Source organism: Eschrichtius robustus, chromosome 10 (assembly GCF_028021215.1).
Source record: "Eschrichtius robustus isolate mEscRob2 chromosome 10, mEscRob2.pri, whole genome shotgun sequence".
NCBI lineage: Eukaryota > Metazoa > Chordata > Mammalia > Artiodactyla > Eschrichtiidae > Eschrichtius > Eschrichtius robustus.
The window spans coordinates 66,857,695-66,882,030 of record NC_090833.1 but is presented as its reverse complement, the minus strand read 5'-3'; the positions used below and the strand labels follow the sequence as shown (position 1 = coordinate 66,882,030).

Sequence of the window (24,336 nt, the reverse complement as noted above, 5' to 3'; positions counted from 1 at the left end):
AGAGTCTTCTCATAGTTTTATTATTAAATTTATATTTATACAGTCTCTATCAAAATCCCAAAGGATTGTTTGTGAGAAGCTGATTCTAAAGAGCCAAGGACCAAGAATACTGAAGAGACTCTTGAAAGAAAACAAGGTGGGGGACTTGCTCGATTATCAATCAAGAGTACTATACAATAACAGTAATAAGACAGTATGGTATAGATAAATATACTGATGGAACAGAAGAAAAAGTCTAGAGACATACCCACATGTATATGCATGTGTGATTTACAGTAAAGTTGGTGCTGTTGAACACAGTGGGGCAAAGTGTAAAACTTAATCTCTATCATTCATCACATGCAAAAATCAATGCCAGACAGACATAAAAATCAAAACAGTAAATCAGTTAATATAGAAAAAGATAACACGTAAGGTAGTATAAAAATATCTAAGTTGAAGTAGGTAAAAAATAATTACAGAGAACATAAAAAGTGCTATTCATACAGGAAAAAAAATTGTTAAATTTGACGACATTAGAATTATGATGTTCTATTCCCCAAAAGATTCCACTAAAAAGGGTGAAAAGGCATAGCATGGAGAAGGGCAAGATATCTACAGTGTATATAATCAACATAAGGCTCATATATAGCATATGTAAGAACTCCTGCAGATGAATAAGGAAAAGACAGACAACTCATTTGTAAAATGGGCAGAGACTTGAGGAAGCAATTCACTGAAGAATTCCAAATGGTCAATAATTGTAAGAAAGTAGTATTCAACACTTTATTAGTAATCACACAATGTAAATTAAACCCACAATGATATACCTCAACATACAAACAAAAGTGGCTGAGATAAGAAGGACTAACATAACAAATGTTGATGAGAAGCAGTAAAAATGTTTACAGCCTGTTGGTGGGTACAACACTTTGGAAAATAGCAGTATCACCAAAAATCTTAGAAACACATAGTCTATGGTACAGTAATTCTACCCTGTAGGAATTTCATTACAGACACGTCCATACCAGTACAGTGGAAGACATTTACAAGAATATTCATTGCAACATTATTTACAAGAAATCCAAACTGAAGCAACCCAAAATTCAGCAGTAGAATGGATAAATAAATTGTGATATATTCGGACAATGAAATACTATATACAACAATAAAAATGAATGAACTCCACATAACACTGAATAAAATAAGGCCAGGGGGCTTCCCTGGTGGTGCAGTGGTTGAGAATCCGCCTGCCAATGCAGGGGACACGGGTTCGAGCCCTGGTCTGGGAAGGTCCCACATGCCGCGGAGCAACTGGGCCCGTGAGGCACAACTGCTGAGCCTGCGGGTCTGGAGCCTGTGCTCCGCAACAAGAGAGGCCGCGATAGTGAGAGGCCCGCGCACCGCGATGAAGAGTGGCCCCCGCTCACTGCAACTAGAGAAAGCCCTCGCACAGAAACGAAGACCCAACACAGCCAAAAATAAATAAATAAATAAATTTTTTTTTTTTTTTTAAAAAAAGGCCAGAAACAAAAGAAGACATACCTTATAGATTCCATAAAGTTCAAAAACAGGCAAAACTAACCATAATATTAGAAGAAATAAAATTATAAAGAAAAGAAGGGGAGTGATTAAAGGTAAGATAATGGCTACCTTTGGAGTGAGTGAGAAGTTCTACTATCTGCCAAACCCAGTTGGTACAATTTGATCAACTGTTACTTTCTGACTGCCAACAACGTACACAGATCTACTCAAAGTAGTCTACACTAACACTCTCTTGTTTTATGAATAGAATTATGAGTTCCTTTTATTTATAAACTCATTAAGCTGCACATAATCGACTGCAACTAAACAAAATTCCCAATGATATAATGTATAACAAAATAGTTTTCTGTAAAATCTATTTATCAACCAACCACTCAATCAGCAGGTACTTAGAATATAATTCTTCATCTGAACTTTATTATGGTAGTAACTAAAATAAACTTTTGTCATCCTTGAACTTTTTCCTCTAAAGTTCTGGCCAGATCTCAAATAATAAACACTTTGGATTAGGTTTTTAAAGAACCTTATACATTACTCCAATGGTAATCTGGTTTTTTTTTTTAAACAAAAGAAAATAATCTTTTTTCAGTTTTTCACTGATTTACGTTGAATAGATAAAACTTTTGATGACAAGATGTATCAGTAATAAGAATTATTGAATAAGTTGTTTTGGAACGTCAATATTTTAAGATTTAAAATATATTGGGTAGGGTGGGTGGTTCAAGATGGTGGAGGAGTAAGACGTGGAGGAGATCACCTTCCTCCCCACAAATACATCAGAAATACATCTACCTGTGGAACAACTCCTACAGAACACCTACTGAAAACTGGCAGAAGACCTCAGGCTTCCGAAAAGGCAAAAAACTCCCCACGTACCTGGCCGTGTGACTGACAGGGTCTTGGTGCTCCGGCCAGGTGTCAGGCCTGAGCCTCTGATGTGGGAGTGCCAAGTTCAGGACACTGGTCCACCAGAGACCTCCCGGCCCCATGTAATATCAGTCAGTGAGAGCTCTCCCGGAGACCTCCATCTCAACGCTAAGACCCACCTCCTCGCAACGAGCAGCAAGCTCCAGTGCTGGACACCCCATGCCAAACAACTAGCAAGACAGGAACACAACCCCACCCATTAGCAGAGAGGCTGCCTAAAATCATACTATGTTCACAGACACCCCAAAAAACACCACCGGACATGGTGCTGCCCACCAGAAAGAAAAGATCCAGCCTCATCAGAACACAGGCACCAGTCCCCTCCAAAAGGAAGCCTACACAACCCACTGAACCAAACTTAGCCACTGGGGGCAGACACCAAAAACAACGGGAACTATGAACCTGCAGCCTATGAAAAGGAGACCCCAAACACAGTATGTTATGCAAAATGAGAAGACAGAGAAATACACAGCAGATGAAGGAGCAAGATAAAAACCCACCAGACCAAAGAAATGAAGAGGAAATAGGCAGCGTACCTGAAAAAGAATTCAGAGTAATGATAGTAAAGATGATCCAAAATCTTGGAAATAGAATGCAGAAAATGCAAGAAACATTTAACAAGGACCTAGAAGAACTAAAGAGCAAACAAACAATGATGAACAATACAATAAATAAAATTAAAAATTCTCTAGAAGGAATGAAGAGCAGAATAACTGAGGTAGAAAAACGGGTAAGGGACTTGGAAGATAAAATACTGGAAATAACTACCGCAGAGTAGAATACAGAAGAAAGAACCAAAAGAATTGAGGACAGTCTCAGAGACATCTGGGACAACATTAAATGCACCAACATTCGAATTATAGGGCTCCCAGAAGAAGAGAAAAAGAAAGGGACTGAGAAAATATTTGAAGAGATTATAGTTGAAAACTTCCCTCATATGGGAAAGGAAATAGTCAGTCAAGTCTAGGATAAATATCCATACAGGATAAATACAAGGAGAAACACGCCAAGACACATATTAATCAAACAATCAAAAATTAAATACAAACAAAAAATACTGAAAGCAACAAGGGAAAAGCAACAAATAACATACAAGGGAATCCCCATAAGGTTAACAGCTGATCTTTCAGCAGAAACTCTCCAAGCAAGAAGGGAGTGGCAGGACATATTTAAAGTGATGAAAGGGAAAAACCTACAACCAAGATTACTCTACCCAGCAAGGATCTCATTCAGATTCGATGGAGAAATTAAAACCTTTACAGACAAGCAAAAGATAAGAGAATTCAGTACCACCAAACCAGCTTTACAACAAATGCTAAAGGAACTTCTCTAGGCAGGAAACACAATAGAAGGAAAAGACCCACAACTACAAACATAAAACAATTAAGAAAATGGTAGTAGGAGCATACATATCGATAATTACCTTAAATGTAAATGGATTAAATGCTCCAATCAAAACACACAGACTGGCTGAATGGATACAAAAACAAGGCCCATATATATGTTGTCTACAAGAGACCACTGCAGACCTAGCGACACGTACAGACTGAAAGTGAGGGCATGGAAAAAGATATTACATGCAAATGGAAATCAAAAGAAAGTTGGAATAGCAATTCTCATATCAGACCAAATAGACTTTTAAATAAAGACTATTACAAGAGACAAAGAAGGACACTACAGAATGATCAAGGTATCAACCCAAGAAGAAGATATAACAACTGTAAATATTTACGCACTCAACATAGGAGCACCTCAATACATAAGGCAAATGCTAACAGCCATAAAAGGGGAAATCGACAGTAACACAATCACAGTAGGGGACTTTAATAACACCCCACTTTCACCAATGGACAGATCATCCAAAATGAAAATAAATAAGGAAACACAAGCTTTAAATGACACATTAAACAAGATGGACTTAATTGATATTTATAGGACATTCCATCTAAAACACAGAATACATTTTCTTCTCAAGTGCTCATGGAACATTCTCCAGGATAGATCATCTCCTGGGACACAAATCAAGTCTTGGTAAATTTAAGAAAATTGAAATCATATCAAGTATCTTTTCTTACCACAACGTTATGAGACTAGCTATCAATTACAGGAAAAACACTCTAAAAAATACAACCAAATGGAGGCTAAACAATATGCTACTAAATAACCAAGAGATGACTGAAGATATCAAAGAGAAAATCAAAAAATACCTAGAAACAAATGACAATGAAAACATGACGACCCAAAACCTATGGGATGCAGCAAAAGCAGTTCTAAGAGGGAAGTTTATTGCAATACAATCCTACCTCAAGAAACAAAAAAACTCTCAAATAAACAACCTAACCTTACACTTAAAGCAATTAGAGAAAGAACAAAAAAAACCCCAAAGTTAGCAGAAGGAAAGAAATCATAAAGATCAGAGCAGAAGTAAATGGAAGAGAAATGAAGGAAACAATAGCAAAGATCAATAAAACTAAAAGCTGGTTCTTTGAGAAGATAAACAAAATTGATAAACCCTTAGCCAGACACATCAAGAAAAAAAGGGAGAAGACTCAGATCAACAGAATTAGAAATGAAAAAGGAGAAGTAAAAACTGACACTGCAGAAATACCAAGGATCATGAGAGATTACTACAAGCAACTCTATGCCAATAAAATGGACAACCTGGAAGAAATGGACAATTCATAGAAAAGCCCAACCTTCTGAGACCGAACTAGGAAGAAATAGAAAATATAAACAGACCAATCACAAGCCCTGAAATTGAAACTGTGATTAAAAATGTACCAACAAACAAAAGCCCAGGACCAGATGGCATCACAGGCGAATTCTATCAAACATTTAGGGAAGAGCTAACACCTATCCTTCTCAAACTCTTCCAAAATATAGCAGAGGGAGGAACACTCCCAAACTCATTCTACGAGGCCACCATCACGCTGATACCAAAGCCACACAAAGATGTAACAAAAAGAGAAAACTACAGACCAATATCTCTGATGAACATAGATGCAAAAATCCTCGACAAAATACTAGCAGACTGAATCCAAGAGCATATTAAAAGGATCACAAACCATGATCAAGTGGGGTTTAGCCCAGGAACGCAAGGATTCTTCAATATTTATTGAAGAATCAATCAATGCGATACACCATAGTAACAAATTGAAGGATAAAAACCATATGATAATCTCATTAGATGCAGAAAAAGCCTTCGACAAAATTCTACAACCAATTATGATAAAAACTCTCCAGAAAGTAGGCATAGAGGGAACTTAACTCAACATAATAAAGGCCATATATGAAAAACCCACAGCAAACATCGTTCTCAATGGTGAAAAAGTGAAACCATTTCCTCTAAGATCAGGAACAAGACAAGGTTGCCCACTCTTACCACTGGTACTCAACATAGTTTTGGAAGTTTCAGCCACAGCAATCAGAGAAGAAAAAGAAATAAAAGGAATCTAAATCAGAAAAGGAGAAGTAAAACTGTCACTGTTTGCTAATGACATGATACTATACATAGAAAATCCTAAAGATGCCACCAGAAAACTACTAGAGCTAATCAATGAATTTGGTAAAGTTGCAGGATACAAAATTAATGCACAGAAATCTTTTGCATTCCTATACACTAGTGATGAAAAATCTGAAAGAGAACTTAAGGAAACACTCCCATTGACCATTGCAACAAAAAGAATAAAATATCTAGGAATAAACCTACCTAAGGAGACAAAAGACCTGTATGCAGAAAACTATAAGACACTGATCAAAGAAATTAAAGATGATACAAACAGATGGAGAGATACACCACATTCTTGGACTGAAAGAATCAACATTGTGAAAATGACTATATGACCCAAAGCAAACTACAGCTTCAATGCAATCCCCATCAAACTACCCATGGCATTTTTCACAGAACTAGAACAAAAAATTTTACAATTTGTATGGAAACACAAAAGATCCCGAATAGCCAAAGCAATCTAGAGAAAGAAAAACAGAGCTGGATGAATCAGGCTCCCTGACTTCAGACTATACTACAAAGCTACAATAAACAAGACAATATGGTACTGGCACAAAAACAGAAATATAGATCAATGGAACAGGATAGAAAGTCCAGAGATAAACCAATGCACATATGGTCACCTTACCTTTAATAAAGAGGCTAGAATATACAATGGAGAAAAGACAGCCTCTTCAATATGTGGTGCTGGGAAAAATGGACAGATACATGTAAAAGAATGAAATTAAAACACACCCTAACACCATATACAAAAATAAACTCAAAATGGATTAAAGACTTAAATGTAAGGCCAGACACTATAAAACTCTTAGAGAAAAACATCGGCAGAACACTCTATGACATAAATCACAGCAGGATCCTTTTTGACCCACCTCCTAGAGAAATGGAAATGAAAACAAAAATAAACTAATAGGACCTAATGAAGCTTAAAAGCTTTTGCATAGCAAAGGAAACCTTCAACAAGACGAAAAGACAACCCTCAGAATGGGAGAAAATATTTGCAAATGAAGCAACTGACAAAGGATTAATCTCCAAAATATACAAGCAGCTCATGCAGCTCAATATCAAAACAACAAACAACCCAATCCAAAAAATGGGCAAAAGACCTAAATAGACATTTCTCCAAAGAAGATATACAGATTGCCAACAAACACATAAAAGGATGTTCAACATCACTAATCATTAGAGAAATGCAAATTCAAGCTACAATGAGGTATCACCTCACACCGGTCAGAACAGCCATCATCAAAAAATCTACAAACAATAAATGCTGGAGAGGGTGTGGAGAAAAGGGAACCCTTCTGCACTGTTGCTGGGAATGTAAATTGATACAGCCACTATGGAGAAACAGTATGGAGGTTCCTTAAAAAACTAAAAATAGAACTACCATACGACCCAGCAACCCCACTACTGGGCATATACCCTGAGGAAACCATAATTCAAAAAGAGACATGTACCACAATGTTCAATGCAGCACTATTTACAATAGCCAGGACATGGAAGCAACCTAAGTGTCCATCGACAGATGAATGGATAAAGAAGATGTGGCGCATATATATAGTGAAATATTACTCAGCCAAAGAAAGAAATGAAATTGAGTTATTTGTAGTGAGGTGGATGGACCCAGAGTGTGTCATACAGAGTGAAGTAAGTTAGAAAGAGAAAAACAAATACCATATGGTAACACATATATATGGAATCTGAAGAAAAAAAGAAAAAGGTTCTGATGAACATAGGGGCAGGACAGGAATAAAGACGCATACGTAGAGAATGGACTTGAGGACACGGGGAGGGGGAACTGTAAGATGGGATGAAGTGAGAGAGTTGCATTGACATATATACACTACCATATGTAAAACACATAGCTAGTGGGAAGCAGTTGCATAGCACAGGGAGATCAGCTCGGTGCTTTTTGACCACCTAGAGGGGTGTGATATGGAGGGTAGGAGGGAGATGCAAGAGGGAGAGGATATGGGAATATACGTATACGTATAGCTGATTTAACTTCATTATATGGCAGAAACTAACACAACATTGTAAAGCAATTATACACCAATTAATATGTTAAAAAAAAAGACATAAGCAGAATAAGCATCTCAATTGCAAACATGTAAATAAAAGTTTAGAAAAAATAAAAATAAAGAAAATAAAAAATAATATAAAATATATTGGGGAATAAAATACATTAGGTTGAAAGTAGAAAAAAATCTGAAAAACAAAATTAAAAAAATACACTGGGGAATAAAATACATTACATAGAAATCAGAAATTTAAAAATTTAGTCAGACTAAATAATTTATTATCATGAAGGCTAATATAAAAACAGAAATTTCTTCTTTTCATATATTTTATATACCTGGAAAGAGCAATGAGCTTATTATCACATTTATTTTTTTTGGCTGAAATATAAATATCTTAAGATTTATATTCAGGAAAATTATATCTATTTCCATGTTCATCTATGCAAAACATTATACTAAATTAGTACTTGAAAATTATTAAAAAGTGAGTATTTTCACTGTATATTCCAAAGAAAACAATTTTTTAAGGATTTAAATTAAATCACTGGCAACAAAAATTGATTTAAGTTATGAAGCGTGAGATAGCATTAAAAACATAGCTTATAATTAAGCAAAATTGTTATATACCTTTGGAGTCTTTCCATCTACATTTGGATATATTTGTACTATTTCTTTTCCTTGCATTTGGCTGTCTTCTGTTTGGCTTTCTTTCTGGTCTCCTCTATCCTCTGTAGGACTTATTTTCTGGGATGTTTCTACAATAATTGTTCCCAAATTTTGTAAGGTCTGTGTTTCAGAATCACTGATTTTGGAAAAAAGGGGGGGATATAAAGCCCAAGAAGAAGAGTTGTTAAATGTACCTCTTTAAGTTCAAGACCAAATAATATTACAGCACAGGTTATATAGATAGCTACAAGTTTAATTTGGGCATTTACTGGTTCTCATTGTTAAGAGAGAAAATTAGTCTAAATATATTGAGAGAAAATTAGTCTAAATATATTTTACAAAATTATAAAATCTCATCAAGAAGTTAGATTATCTAATATCACATGCTTGCTAGCATCACTTCTATAGTATTTCTCCAAGTGTTAACTCAGGAAGCACATGTTTTAACGCTTGCAGGGTTGGAACACTCACTACTTTCTGACCCAGGGCAGAAAGCTTTAATATTTCTAACAGAAAGTTTTCTCCTAGTCTGGAACAAAATCTGAATCTCTGAGCCTTTCACGCGTTGATCTAGTTCCATCTCTTATGGGTATTCATAATTCAATATAATACTTGTTAAGCACCAACTACGTGCCAGGCACTTTTCTGGGCACAAGGGTAAAGTAGCGAGTGAAAAAAAAATAGATGAAACTCCTTGCCCTCAGGTAGCTTTCAGCCCAGTGGGGTGGGGAGACAGGTAACAAAGAAGAGGACTAAGTTATATATATATATGTGTGTGTGTGTGTGTGTGTGTGTGTGTGTATATATATATACATACACACATACACACACACACATTATATATATGTAACACATAGTATGTTAATAGTTTGTGTTAAAGAAAAAAAATAAAGGGAAGAAGATCAGAAGTGCTGGTGTTGATGCTGAGCAGAAATTTAAGTTCAATCCCTTTTCCACATGGATGATCTAACTATTTGGATATAGTTATATGATGCTTGCAACATCTCTAAGGAAAACATCCCTAGCTTGTTCAAGTACTCCTAACGTGAATGCTTTTGAGATGCTTTCCCATCCTGGTCCCTCATGAAAGTACACCAGCTTATTTTGATGGAGCATTATGTCCAGAATTCAATTTCATACTTCAAGTGTACAATGAGAAGTACTTAGTAGAACTCCTGGTAGATGTAGACTAAATTTGTACAAGCTTTTGCAGCATGCATATTGTACTGAGACTCATACAGGATTTAACAAAATATATTTTTACATTCACTATTACAAAGTCCCGTATTTTCCCCATTGCAGAGTTGAACAATTGACGTCTTATAGCCAAGTAAAGGACCCTGTAGTCTTTTAGATAACTATATCTTCCCAGTCCATTGAGATCTTTGGGGATTTTGATTCTATCTTGTAAAGTATTTTCCAGCCCTTTCAGTGTCACGTTATCCACAGATTTGATAAACATGTTTTGCTGAAATTCTGTTTTTCTTCTTCTAGGTATTAACAACTCCTCCTGATTATTACCTATCACTGAATGGGCACTGATAAAGATAATTCATATATCGGGACCCACAAAATGCAGGCTGCCCCAGCGGCCCGGCCCATGTCAGAAACCGGAACCTAAGTCAGCTGCACTACTGGGAAATGCATCACTGTCAAGGAAAGCTAACATATACCAATCACAATCCTCCAATTCAGCTTTAGCTAGTTTGCGAACTTTAGCTAGCTACCTTACCCCAGAAAATAGGACCCGCTAGCTTTACAAGAAAATCCCTGACCTCCTAGCCAATCATGCCCTGTTTCTGCTTTGCCTCTTATAATGCTCTATAAAACTCCCTCCTGCCCCAAATCCCTTGAAAGAGTGCTCCACAGCTTGTTAGGCACTGGACTCCCCTTATCCATGCATGTTTTCCCATGAATAGAGGTCTTCATGCTCGTTACTAAATCATATTATTTTTGTTCTTTGACATCATGCTCTTGTAATACAATTCAACTATGGGAAATAAATATTCATAAGGTAATAATTATATAATATTCTATATACAAATATATAAAGGGCCAAGTTCTATTTTCCTCAGTATCCAAGTAAATTTCTTGTATTTCAGACTACGAAAAGTTAAAAGAAATAGAATGTCCTGAAGTCCTGAAGCTCCATTGTGGGATTTCTAATTGCTTGAGAATTCTTTGCAGCTGAGTGATTCCTGAGACCAGTTCTGTCAGGCAGGAAATGTAACAATTAATCCTCACAGTGTAAAACTGAGTTTCACTGCTAATAACAAATGACAATCCTATGTTTTAAGAGATATTGTGTGATACATCTCCCAAAATACATGACCTTCTGCACATGCACTAAGAAGATGAAATTGAACTGAGTGTATTCCTTAACTTTCACATATTTATTCAGACATACATACACCAGTAAATATGTACCACTATATTATGAAGAGTGTGGTAGTACCAACTGGCTGAGATATAATTAGTAGATGAAACCAGAATTTCCTGGAAGACAAAGATAAACGCTTAGTGGGTTTTAAGCTAAGTAGGATTTTATCTCTAACTGCTTTTGAGAACAGGGAAGAAAACCTTAGAAGAGGTAACAAAGAAATAGGAATGCAGATTTGGTCTTTCTTCCTTACTTTCGTACATTTGTTTTTGAGTTTTTCACCTGACTAAAGACCAGAGGCATGACCACTGATCGTTTAAAACAGTGGTTCGCAAACTTGTCTGCATATTGGAATCAGCTGGAGAGCCTCAAAAAATACTGAAGCTTGTATCTCACTCCAGAAGTTATGATTTAATTGTTCTGGGATGTGGCCTGAGCTTTGGAATTTTTATAAGATCCCCAGGTGATTCTAATATGCAAACAAGTTTGAGAATTGCATTTTAAAATGTTTCAGATCTATGTCTAAGAAAACTATCCAGAAACATCCCAAATCTAAAACAGATCATGACTGCAGATTAAAAAAAAAAAAAAAAAAAACTTGGGAAAATAAAAGGAAACATGTGCCATCATAAACCAAGACAGAATTATGGAAAATTGTTCCATGTGTCTGTTAACAATTCTGGCCACATTAAACTTCCCTATTATCTAGGTATAAAAAGAGGTGTTCTATTATCCACTTGCCTTTGTGGTTTTACTGATGTGCTTCAATGTATGAATGTATAGTCAGGGGTAAGGGTAAGAAATATTATAGATTTTTAGTATTCCCCTGTTGTTATTCACTAGGGTTTATATAACTTAAAACTAGGAATCTGTAGAGCTTTAACTTTAAAGAACTAATTTTTAACCACCTTCAATTAAAGTTAGCACAATGACTTTGCATAATACATACATGAAATAATTAGTGAAGATGGTTCTTAATTTAAAGGATGTTAAACAGCTTGTAGACATCTGGTAACAAGCTGAAATGGGTCATTCAAAATTTATCTAACTAAATTAAGGGGAAAAAATGTTTCTCCTCCCAGGTTGCCATGTCACAAGATAACTAAACCGACTTAGTAGGCTTGCCTGGGAATCCTTAGCTGTCAGTGGTGAATATGCAAAGGGCCAGCAAATTAAATCAACCTGCCAAACTGTCAATTTCAAGCCTCATGACTGCATGAAAATAGCATCACTGGAAGAAATCAAGCATTGCCTTCTTTTGGGTTTCCTGGCACCTATTCAAACACTCATGCAGTTGTGGCTAATTTTGCATGCAAATTTCAGTCAATAAGCTCAGAACAAGACCTCCCAAGATATTTCAAAGGATCTGACAGTATTTTTTCTGAATACCAAATCGACAGTAGTTGAAATTCAATCTCCATTTGCTGGTGCTTTACATATGCACAGTGTCCCCACCACTGAGCTAAGTTAATGAGAGCCTTACCTGCTTTCACACACATCCTCCCAGTCGTCCTTGCTGAGGTTCTCAAACACATTGCTCATGACCTTGATGGAGTGATTGAGAACAGTGTGGTAACGACCCACGGAGCACTTTTTCTTGGCCGCTTTAAATTTAACCTTGGTGGTGGTTGCCTTACAATCAGATTGCCTAGATCCAGATCTAACTTCCGTGGTGGCCATCTCAGATTTAGCTTTGTCTGCTGAACGCTGTAATTTCTCCATTGAATTCATCAGCTCTTCATTTTCATTTCTCAAATCATTAGCTTCTGCCACTTGTCTCCTTAGGGAAGTGACTTCTATCTCCAGCTCACTGAGTTTTACTTGAAGTTCAGCTTTATCTTTTTCTACATCTTTACTTCCCTTTTGCAGTTGTTCCAGCTCTTTTTCTCTGGTCTTTGCGTCTTCTTGCTGCTGTTTTACAAGGGATTTCAGGAAATCATTTTCTTTTATTAATTTTTTATTCCCTTCTTTTAATTTTCTTGACCTTTTCTCAAAAGATTTTAGCCGATTTTCCAATTCAATGACCTAAACAGAAAAGTTTAATTTATTCTTTTAAAAGTCCAAAACCAGAATCTACTGTATTTTTATTGTCATTTCTAACTTATGAAAATAAAATTTCATTTAGCACAAGGACAAAATAAATTTAAAGTACTTAATTTCTAAATAATTCTAAGGTGGTGTACATAAATACATTATAAAATGCAATAATACATCTGTTGAATAAAGGACAGATGGTAAAAGAATTTAAAATTCTACACAATGTGACACAGAACTAAGTATGCTAATAAGCTCTGCAGAGTTCTCTGAGACTGTAAGTGCTTTGGCTTTATAGTCTACTGTTGGGAAGGAAAAAAATTTCCTTCTACCCTTCTAGGTTCTTTGGCTGGTCTAAGAATGAAATTGATATGACAGATTAGCAAGAGAAAAACAAAAATTTAATAACATGTATACCTCCTGTATACTTGGGAGATACCCAGGAAAACTGAGTAACTCCCCGAAATGGCCTAAGCCATCACCTTAAATACCATTTTCATCTAAAGACTACATAAGATTTTGGTGGGTGAGAGTCAGTTATAGGAGGTTCCCAGGAAAAGCACAGTAAACAAGGGTCTGGCTGTTAAGCAGATTTAGGTCCTTGCCTTCTCCACTGATTACAGTTTTAGAGATTTGGTCATCTTCATCTTCCTGGTACAGCAAGGTATACCCCCTTACAAATGGAGATTTCCCTTATAAATGTAAATGTTTCTTACAAAGGGATAACTTCTACTCAGTTTTCAGAGCTCTTCCTATGTCTGTAGTTTCTTAAAAATAATCAGCCTAGGGCTTCCCTGATGGCGCAGTGGTTGAGGATCTGCCTGCTAATGCGGGGGACACGGGTTCGAGCCCTGGTCTGGGAGGATCCCGCGTGCCGCGGAGCAGCTGGGCCCGTGGGCCACGGCTGCTGAGCCTGAACGTCTGGAGCCTGTGCTCCGCAGCGGGAGAGGCCGCGATAGTGAGAGGCCCGCGCACGGCGGTGAGGAGTGGCCCCCGCTTGCCGCGGCTGGAGAAAGCCCTCGCGCAGAGACGGGGACCCAGCACAGCCACAAATAAATAAATAAATAAATAAATAAATAATAATTAAAGGTGCTAATAATTTAAAAAAAAAATAATCAGCCTAAAATAATCAATATGCCAAAGAGGCATATTTTGGGGTGATATATTTTGCTCCCCCTCATTTTCTTACTCATGAAAAATAATACTTTCAGAGAAAAACAATTTATACAAAAAGTCTAAAAATAGTACATAGGGAAACTTTATTATTAAAATAACATTAGCCTTCAATATTTAACTATCATATGAAACACTGATGACCTAAATACAAGATGATCTAGTGAGGCTGCTTTTTCCTAAATTATAAAAATGTAATTTTAATAGTCGTGAGGTCCTTAGTTTATACAATACAGGAACTTTTTACCAAAAAAAAGAAAAAAAAAAAGGAAATCTAACAATGTTAACATAATTATTTCAAGGTTTCTTATGAATTAATTTTTTTACATTTATTTCATTAAACAGTGTTCATGTTGTAGGACACAGAAATAATATATAATTCTTGAACTTAAGAAATTTCAAAAACTATTCGGAAACAAAGAATTGCACAAATAAAGCTAATAAAGGATAGAATCTAAGTGCCATAAGTCTGGACATAAAGGAAAGAGCAACTGATTCTAAGCCATGAGTACAAAAATTTCAAGGAGGAGTTGATTTCAACTTAAATCTTGAAAAATATTCAATACTGTTTGTAAAGCACTGTTGTGGAGGAAGAGATTTTTCTCTACCCTTCTGTGTTCTTATGGCTGGTCTAAGGATTAAATTGACATGAGACAGATTAACAGGAGAAAATCAAAGGTTTTATAACATATGTACATGGGAGAGACCCAGGAAAACACAGTAACTCAATGAAATGGCCAAAACCCTCCTCTCCTTAAATACCATTTTCAGCTAAAGAGAAAAGAGGATGTTGGCGCTAGTGGTTTAGGAGGAAGGCAATTAACAAGGAGATGGAAAAACAAATTCGTGGTAAACAAATGTTTGCTGAACCATGCAGAGACAATAGGACACAGAGAGGAATTTTAACAGACAATTTGCTAGATTCTTCCCTGACAACACACACCTAGTTTATACTACAGTTATCTATGGTGATAGATCCCTTCCTGGAATAGGTCCTCTATCTTCATTCTCTTAGGCAGTCAGGTGGAAGGTCAAAGTTTCTTCCTGAGTCTTTTGGGCCCTGATTGTTTTTGACTCAAAATAATCCATATGCCAAAGAGACTTTTGGAGTGGCAAATTTTGTTCCCTTATAGTACATTTTACCATTTATCAAAATTTTTAATAAACACAATCTCTTCTGATAATCTCAAAAACAGGTGAGGTAAGTAGAGCTGATAACTATCTTCCCAGAAGAGGAAATGGAAGCTCTGAAAACTTAACACACAGACGTAAACATTTCCTGGTTTAAACTGGGATTCAAGTTCAGGATTTTGTGCCCATCTCACTATTCCACAAGCTGTATGGAGAAGAAGACTTTCCCAGATATATGTGGAAAATGAACAAAGAACTAGGGTCAAGAAAGAAAGAGTCAAGCAAGAAACTTTTATAGGTCTTAACAGGGCTTACTCTTGACCTGGAATAGACGTATATGAATTTGCACCAGACTACTTGTAGACCTCTGTATATTTCTGGGAAACAAATTCTATTGATCCCTCTCAATGCAAATACTTTATTGGAGAGCTGGATAATGTGACAAAAAAAATACAACGATTGAAAAACTATATGGACTCATACCTTAAAACAAATTCTTCAAAGGAGAAAACATTATTGATACACTGACAACCAATGATTTAAAATAATATTCCAGAAATACACAAAAAACTTATGCATACTCTTAAAACTTTCCAGTTTACTGGACTTGACTCATGATGGTGAAGATCTAAGTTGTTTCCTAATGTGAGTTTCAGTCACCTCTGATCCTTCTGCACCCTTAGTCTTCTTGTGAGTTCAACCCCCTTCATTTAATTCAACAGTCATTTACCGATTGTTTATGCTGCCCTGGGACATGGATATTTCCCAACACAATATGAAGAATCTCAGCTAATTTTAATCACTTTTTTCCGTAGTATGATATACTCCCTACTGTTGGACTTATGTCTTTGTAGGGCTTACTCTTGACCTGAAATAGAGGTATATGAATTTTTACCAGAATATTGTAGACCTCTGTATATTTCTGTGAAACAAATTCTGTTGTTCCTTCTCAATGCAAATACTTTATTGGAGAGCTGGATAATGTGGCAAAAAATATAGTGTTCAGGAATACATGAACATTTTTACTTTTTCCAAATCACTCTATCACCAAATTATAGTCTCCATTTACTAAAAAATACTACAAGCAGAAAAAGAATATCACCTTTTTGTCTTTGGTTTCTCTCAGTGGTTTTTAATCACTGCCCCAAACAGCATAGTTTTCATAAATATACTTTAAAATATTTTAGCATGTCAGATTCCAGGGTGGAGTGAATAGAAGGGACTGTATTTTTAAAAATTATTTTATGAAAATAAACAATTATACCTTTAAAAAAATGATTTTGACAGTGGTGATATAAACATATTAGTAAGAAGCAGTGCAGTCTAGGGGAAATTGAATTTTGAGCCTGGTCTGGATCTCACTTCTAGCTCTGATTGCTTTACCTGGTAAAATATTTAACCTACTTTACCTTTAGTTTCCTCATCTGTGAAATGGGAATAGTAACAGCTATCTTGCAGGTTACAAGCATTAAATATGATCATATACCACAATTCTCAGTAAACGGTAAGTTCTAAACGGTTCATCATCATCATCATCATCATCATCATCATCATCATCATCATTATTGTCTCTATTACTGTTAATCATAACAGCTACTTAATAAAATTATTTGAGCTAAAATATAATTACTTGCACTAAATATTGCTGAATTAGCTATTAAATCAACTTTATACTTTTGATTAAAATATAACATAATGAAGAAATGTAACAAACATCTTAAATTTGAGATTTCAGTTTTGGAAATTGGCATTATTTCTTTATTTTAAGATTGGGTACAACTCATGAAAATTTTAGATACCAATGGAAAAGTACCTTTTTAAGGTCTGTTATGTTTAAAATGTTTAAAGTCTGTTAACTGCCTAATGTGAATCTATGTTTAATCATAAGAACTGGTCAAAATTATTTGCATTTAAGTTTAAAATGGAGGACAACAGAGATACTACTTCTAAAGAATTTGATAAGGGAAAGTCCATAGCACATATTAAAGTGTTATTCAAGGTATACTCTCAAAAAATTGTCAAACTGATTTCACCTCTCCAGAAATAGAAAGGAAAATTTCAATATATATTTGAAAATGAAAGTCTGAGGAATTGTTAAAGGCATTTGGTTTGTGTGCTATTAGATCATCTTAAGTCCAGTACTGAGCATTTAATTTACCAAAAAGATGGCTCCTTTCAAAACTGAAATAAAACACCTGACCTTTTTAAAGTTTGTGTATTACTTTGTTAGAGCTGCCATAACAAAGTACACAGACTGGGTGGCTTAAACCCTAATAACCTCATTTCAACTTAAGTAAAATTTTAAAGACCTCCATCTTCAAATATAGTCACATTCTGAGATACAGGGGATTAGGACTTTTGACGTAAGAATTTGGGTGGGGGACACAACTTATCCCTTAACAGAGTGAAATGTTAAGACATTATTTTAAAAAGGATCTACTTATATGTTTCATTTCTACTATGTATTATACAAATATTGTTTTCATGTTTTTACTGTCTTTTAAACCCATTTTGAATGAATTTCATATATATTCTTCTAAAATAAGGGAACTCAAGGGGTTAAATCATGACTCATACAATTGCATTAGGTTAATATTTAAAAAAAGAGTGACAAATTAGTACACTAATTTGACACATGGTCCAATGAAAACAATTTCTGATGGCTTTTAAGGCTTAAAATGGCTTTCTGGACCTACTATGGTAGTAGTCAATGAAGGGGAGCAGAATTTTGCCACCCCAAAATGTCTCTTTGACATACGTCTTATCTTGAGTTGGTTGTTTTTAAGAAACGGCAGACACAGGAGAGGCTCTGCAAACTGAGTAGTAACTGACTGCCCAGCCCCGACATCTTTTCTTGTTTTTAGCTGAGGAAGGTGTATAACGTGACGGCTTGGACCATTTCAGGGTGTTACTCAATTTTCCTGGGCATCTCCTATGTATACAGGAGGTATGCCTGTTGTTAAACTTCTGTTTGTTTTTTCCTGTTAATCTGTCTTTTTATTACAGGGGATATCTCATCTGAGAACCTAAAAGAATAGAGGAAAAATTCCTTTCCTTCTCCATATCATTTATGGCAGTTGGAATGAAATAATAAACTTCTTTAGGTTTCTACCCTAACATAGTAAGTAGTAGTGTAGTACAATATACCCACAGAAATAAAAATTATACAAAACCTGGCAAAAAAGAATATTGTTCTGAAACAAAAAAGATAAATTGCTATAAACTGTATCACGTTCTAGCTGGTAGTACATACATTATTTCAATTACTTATTTTATCTTAAGATAAATGAACATGAGCATTTCTTGTTCTTTATGTTATAATATGAAACTGATATGTGTCATTCAGTAATAATGAGATGATGGCCTCTGTTACCTGAGCGTATGGCAAGTGTTAGGAGTATAAGCAATCACATCATCTGCCGTATATCACTAGATTTCCTATGAATCAATTCACAGACATACGAAATGTAAGTAGCTACATTAATGTTTTTGTCTATATATCTGTACACTGCCAGCTTTTTCTAAGAATATTTCTTGTATAACAATAACAAAAAGTATTAAAATAAAACCAAGCCCACTTAACTGAAATTGATGACAATGTTATTTATATACAAAAACGTAAATTAAGTACAAAATTGTAAAGATAAATGTTAAGATTTTTAAACAACATTTTACTATTAAAGATAGCCATGTTGTAAAGTGAGTATAGGGTTTATACAGAGTGGTTCTATTAAAACAGGGAGAGCTATACCAAATCATATGGGCATAAATTTTTATCTAAAATGAGATGAGACATGTATAATTTTCAAGTTTAAAATTAAAATTATAAACATATTACCATTTTACTGCATAAAGCTAAAACTATGCTTTTTTTTAGTTCAAATATTGTACATCTGTATGCGTTTTGAAAGGTAACAGAGAAAGTCTCAAGTTCTATTTTAAAGTAAATAGTTAAGTTATACCTAATAAACACATAGAGGGTAAATTTTTATACTTTCTATTGTTATCATTCTTTTTATCTTTGAAAATATTTTAAACCTACGTCAACACAAGCGTGTTTCCACATTTACTTCACTAACATTGATTTTTTTAACCCCATTTTTGTAAGCCAATGATTTTGAATTATGAATTTAAATTAAGGATTCACACAAGGTTTAAGTTCATTAGGCGTCGTTTTAAAATATAATCCTTTATGTTAAAATTCAGATTTAACTTGCTCAGCTCAATATCGTAAAGATTAGACTACCTTCTGCAATGTCTGCTCCGACATTTCTTTCCAATTCTTCTCTGGAGTACTCTTCTTGACCCCATCATCTTCACCGTATCTAAAGAGTTCTTCTGTCAGAGAATAAATAATATATTATGGCACCTCATATACTGCTGAAACACTGTCCTGTCATTTTAAGAAAAAGGGGTGTATGGTTTCTCAACTATGAAAAACGTAGTCTATTTTATTGTCAAGTATTTGGCCAGTAACTGAATGGTGACCTTTTTCAAGATTTTCAGTCACACAATTATGTATCTTTGTAGTGTCCCTTTCTTTTTTTGCAGCGTAAGATTTTCAAAGGTATAACAGATCTGCAGGTTAACAATGCTGTACTTTTATTCCCATTTTCATTCTTTTGTAGACCATTCCCCTTTGCCTTAAAAGCAGAATTCACTGCCTTTTTATCTACACAGTCACTACTAGTTTTGTTCTCTGGATCTTGTTCCCTGCCAGGAGGATCAGAGTGATTGCTGAACAAAGCAAACAGTAACAGAATTAGGGTAGACTGAAACTGTAACAGCCCCTACCACCACCTTTCTTTAAAGTAAAAGATCATGCACTGGGCAGAGTAAAGCATAAAAATCACATTTCCAGAAAAACTGACTTTATAACAAATAGAAACCCAGGTAATGGGTAAAGTTGTTCCTACAAATCATTCCTACACTGCCCAGGCATTTGACTAATAAAACCCCTTCAAACAAGCAAAACTGTATAAGCAACATAACAACATTAAAGGAAAAAAAAATCATAAAATTCAGTTAATATTATTAGAATTGAAATACATTAAAACCTATAAATATTTTTTTCTTAGAAGATAAATTACAGTGACAAATTTAATATTTTCTTACTGAATTATTTTTGAAATACACATTTCTCAAAGAATCAAAAAGGGGGCAAAAAGAATGCATAAAGCTAAAAGGATACATATCTGTGTTAGTCTGAGATGATTTTGCTTTAAAGTATGCTTGGCTGCTGTAGGTCAGTATGAAACTTTGATTTATCAACAAAGAAAAAAGAAAACAATATTATTCTCTGTAGAGTAGAAATCCTCTTGGTATAAACAGTGACTAACAAGTTTGTTAGAGTGAATTAGGCATTTCTTTTGTCTTTGAAACATGACATATCCAATTAAAACTTCTGTACTCCTGAAATAAATAGAACACTATCCTAAGGATAATAAAAGCTAGAATAGGTAGAATTTGCCACCTGGGGAATATGTACCTTTATCTTGATGATAATCTGTTGGTTCCCAAGTTTCTTTTTCTAGTCCCTTAACACCATGGTGCTGAATTCATTTACAAAACTCTTTCAGCAATATAGAAATAATATGCAAATACAATTCATCTGTTCTAGTCATTTAAATATCTGCTATAGCTCTAAGTAAAATATTTACACTTAAAAATAAGAAAATAGTTCTATATTCAAAGACTGTAGAGTGCTAAAAGTAGCTAAATAACTCCAACAATATAAATGTTGAAGACTGATTTAAAAATGAATTTGTGATTGCTGCTTTTGTGCTCCTAGGTGTGTGCAAGATTCCCTGGTGGACTGGAAGACCATGTTCACTTGTGGTTTTCCGTTGAAAACTTTGTTTCTCACCTTCACACGTTTTATAAAGAATACATGGCAGCTAGGCCCAGGCCATGGAGAGAAACAAAGACCCAACTCTCTGCCCCTTGATTCCCTTCCCCTTCAAGGATCTCAGGATTTGGGAAGTGAACCAAGAGGACCTAGTTAGAAATGTACAGTTCTGTTTTTGTCCTTTGGTGGATGTGTGAGAATATGCTTCACCTTACTGGAAATTTATTTTAAAAATTGTGGATTTAAATGCTTTACTTTTATTTTTACCACTATACAAATTCGTTCTGATTTATATTCTTTCTCAGGAGTTTCTTCTCTCTCCACTTTTTCTTTTTAACTTTTAACTTTGCTTACTCATAGTTGTTTAAACATTTTTCTCTATTGCTTATGTTTTTTTGGTCCACTCAGTTCTCCTAGATTACATTATAAATTAATGTAAGTTCTTCTGCAACTTTTTCTCCTTCTTTTAGATTCTCTTTTAGCTATTTTAACAAATTATTATTAAAAATCTATTATCATTATAAGAGGTTGCAGAATATGCCAGCCTAATATATGCCACTTTGGTATATTGATTATTTTGAGCAGTAGGAACTTAGAAAGCTGCAAATGCAGGGAGAGGCTTTCTCTGAACTCCCCTTATCTGCCAGAAGACCCTCCAGAAGGAACTTGAGTGTTATTACCCACTCCCCTAAAGTTTCATCAACCAGAGAAGATTAACTCTTATCACAGGAGAGGAAACTAGAAGTCCACACTACACCCAGACAAGCTTTATTACAAACTATCATTCCTCTCAGCTAGTCTTCTACGGGCCCATTCATCTTTTCTAGAATCATTTACTCTCCCCTAAGAGGCCTACATCCCTCCTCCTCTCTCCCTATTAAGACAGTATGTAATCCTGAATTCTAAAGCAACCTCTTTGAGTACTCACTCTTCCCTGGGTTTCTTCCATGTGTATATCATGAGGTATAAACATTAATAAATTTCTGGTTTTCTCTTGCTAATCTGTCTTTTATTATAGGGGTTTCAGCTAAGAACTCAGAAGGGTAGAAGGAAAATTCTTATTCCTCCCCTACAATTATATTTTTACTCATCTTAATATGATGCTTCCTACACTATCTTAAAGGTCTGTTTGTGATTGTATCAACTTGGGATATAAAGAAAGGAGAATAGGTATCTTGTGTATTGGCAATTTCCTAAAAAATATTGAAACCGAGCAGGACCCTGTGGAGGCTCCTGGGTATGAAAGTCTTTCTGCGTCCCCTGTTCCTTGTTTGTAGAGAACAGACTCCAGCCTCCATAAACTTCCCTGAGTCCCAAAGGGCAGATTCAAACAGTTGCTAATCACGGAAGGGAGGGGATGCAGAGACAAGGGAGGAGCAGCCAAGAAACAATACTGCAGCCTTGTGGCAGGATCCTGGTTTCACCTCAAGGGATACACACAACAGTATCTTTAAGCTCTTTACAGAACTAAAACCCCCAACAAATGGAAGATGTCAGCATTCTTCATTCCAGAGAACACCCGCTGAGGCCAGATTAAAGGAACCATAGAAGCTCATCAAGAGATGGCCTGAGACCAGATTAAAGGAGTGCAGGCCCTGCACACACCCTAGTCTTATCGGCAAACTCACCCCTGAACTATTGCTATAAAAGTCCTCAGTAAATCCTCCCAGGTTGGGACACATGGTTTTCAAGGGCAGGAGCCAACTGTGTTCCCCTTTCCCTGGCAAAGCAATAGAGCTATTCTTTTCTACTTCACCCAAAACTCTGTCTCTGAGATTCAACTGGGCACCAGGGCACAGAGGCCGAGTTTTTGGCATCAATATTACTATTTTTTCTTCACTTTTAGGAAAAGTGAATATTACTTTAGAGGGTACTTGCCATAACATACAGTAAGAAATATATATTTGGTCTTTTTCCCTGGCTCCCCACACAGAGCTTCTAAAGTCCTTGGAATTTCATGAGTGATAGAGGTGAGAGGATTATTTTCTGTTATTCATAACAAGACCCTTTGCACAAGGTTCCCCATAAATCTATTTTCCTTTATATTTCACTTCTACTTAACACAAGCTGGATATAAAAATGTTGTTGGGAGACACCAAAAGTTGCAGGGTGCAAAATTAATACACAGAAAACTCTTGCATTTCTATATACTAATAATGAAAGATCAGAGAGAAGAATTAAGGAAACAATCCCTTTTATCATCACATCAAAAAGAATAAAATATCTAGGCATAAAATTACCTAAGGAGGCAAAAGACCTGTACTCAGAAAACTATAAAACACTGATGAAAGAAATCAAAGATGACACAAACAGATGTAAAGATATACCATGTTCTTGGATTGGAAGAATCAACATCATCAAAATGACTATACTACCCAAGGCAATCTATAGGTTCAATGCCATCCCTATAAAATTATCAATGGCATTTTTCACAGAACTAGAACAAAAAATTTTAAAATTTGTATGGCAACACAAAAGACCCCAGATAGCCAAAGCAATCCTGAGAAAGAAAAACAGAGCTAGAGGAATCAAGCCCCCTGACCTCAGACTATACTACAAAGCTACAGCCATCTAAACAGTATGGTACTGGCACAAAAACAGAAATAAAGATCAATGGAACTGGATAGAAAGTCCAGAAAGAAACCCATGCACCTATGGTCAAGTAATCTACAACAAAGGAGGCAAGAATATACAATGGAGAAAAAACAGTCTCTTCACTAAGTGGTGCTGGGAAAACTGTACAGCCACATGTAAAAGAATGAAATTAGGACATTCTCTAACATCATAATACACAAAAATAAACTCAAAATGGATTAAAGGCCTAAATTTAAGACTGAATACTTAAAACTCTTTGAGGAAAACATAGGCAGAACACACTGTTACATAAATCACAGCAATATCTTTTTGGATCTACCTCCTAGAGTAATGAAAATAAAACCAGAAATAAACAAATGGGACATAATTAAACTTAATAGCAAAGGAAACCATAAACAAAATGAAAAGACAACCCACAGAATGAGAGAAAATATTTGCAAATGAAGCGACCAACAAGGGATTAATCTCTAAAATATAAAAACAGATCATGTAACTCAATATCAAAAAAAACAAACAACCCAATCCAAAA

General features: G+C 35.3%; 1 protein-coding gene across 5 annotated transcripts in view; it reads right to left on the bottom strand.

Annotated features, from left to right (window-relative positions):
* CNTLN (centlein) overlaps positions 1 to 24,336 on the bottom strand; it is a 333,334-nt gene that overhangs the window by 95,602 nt on the left and 213,396 nt on the right. For 4 of the 5 annotated variants that reach the window (XM_068552481.1, XM_068552485.1, XM_068552486.1 and 1 more), the window contains 3 exons: positions 19,611 to 19,702; positions 12,510 to 13,051; positions 8,608 to 8,782 (listed from right to left, as the gene is read on the bottom strand). In XM_068552481.1, the coding sequence (XP_068408582.1) occupies positions 8,608 to 8,782; positions 12,510 to 13,051; positions 19,611 to 19,702 (809 nt within the window). The remainder of the gene's footprint in view (positions 1 to 8,607; positions 8,783 to 12,509; positions 13,052 to 19,610; positions 19,703 to 24,336) is intronic. The other variant, XM_068552482.1, reaches the window with a different exon arrangement.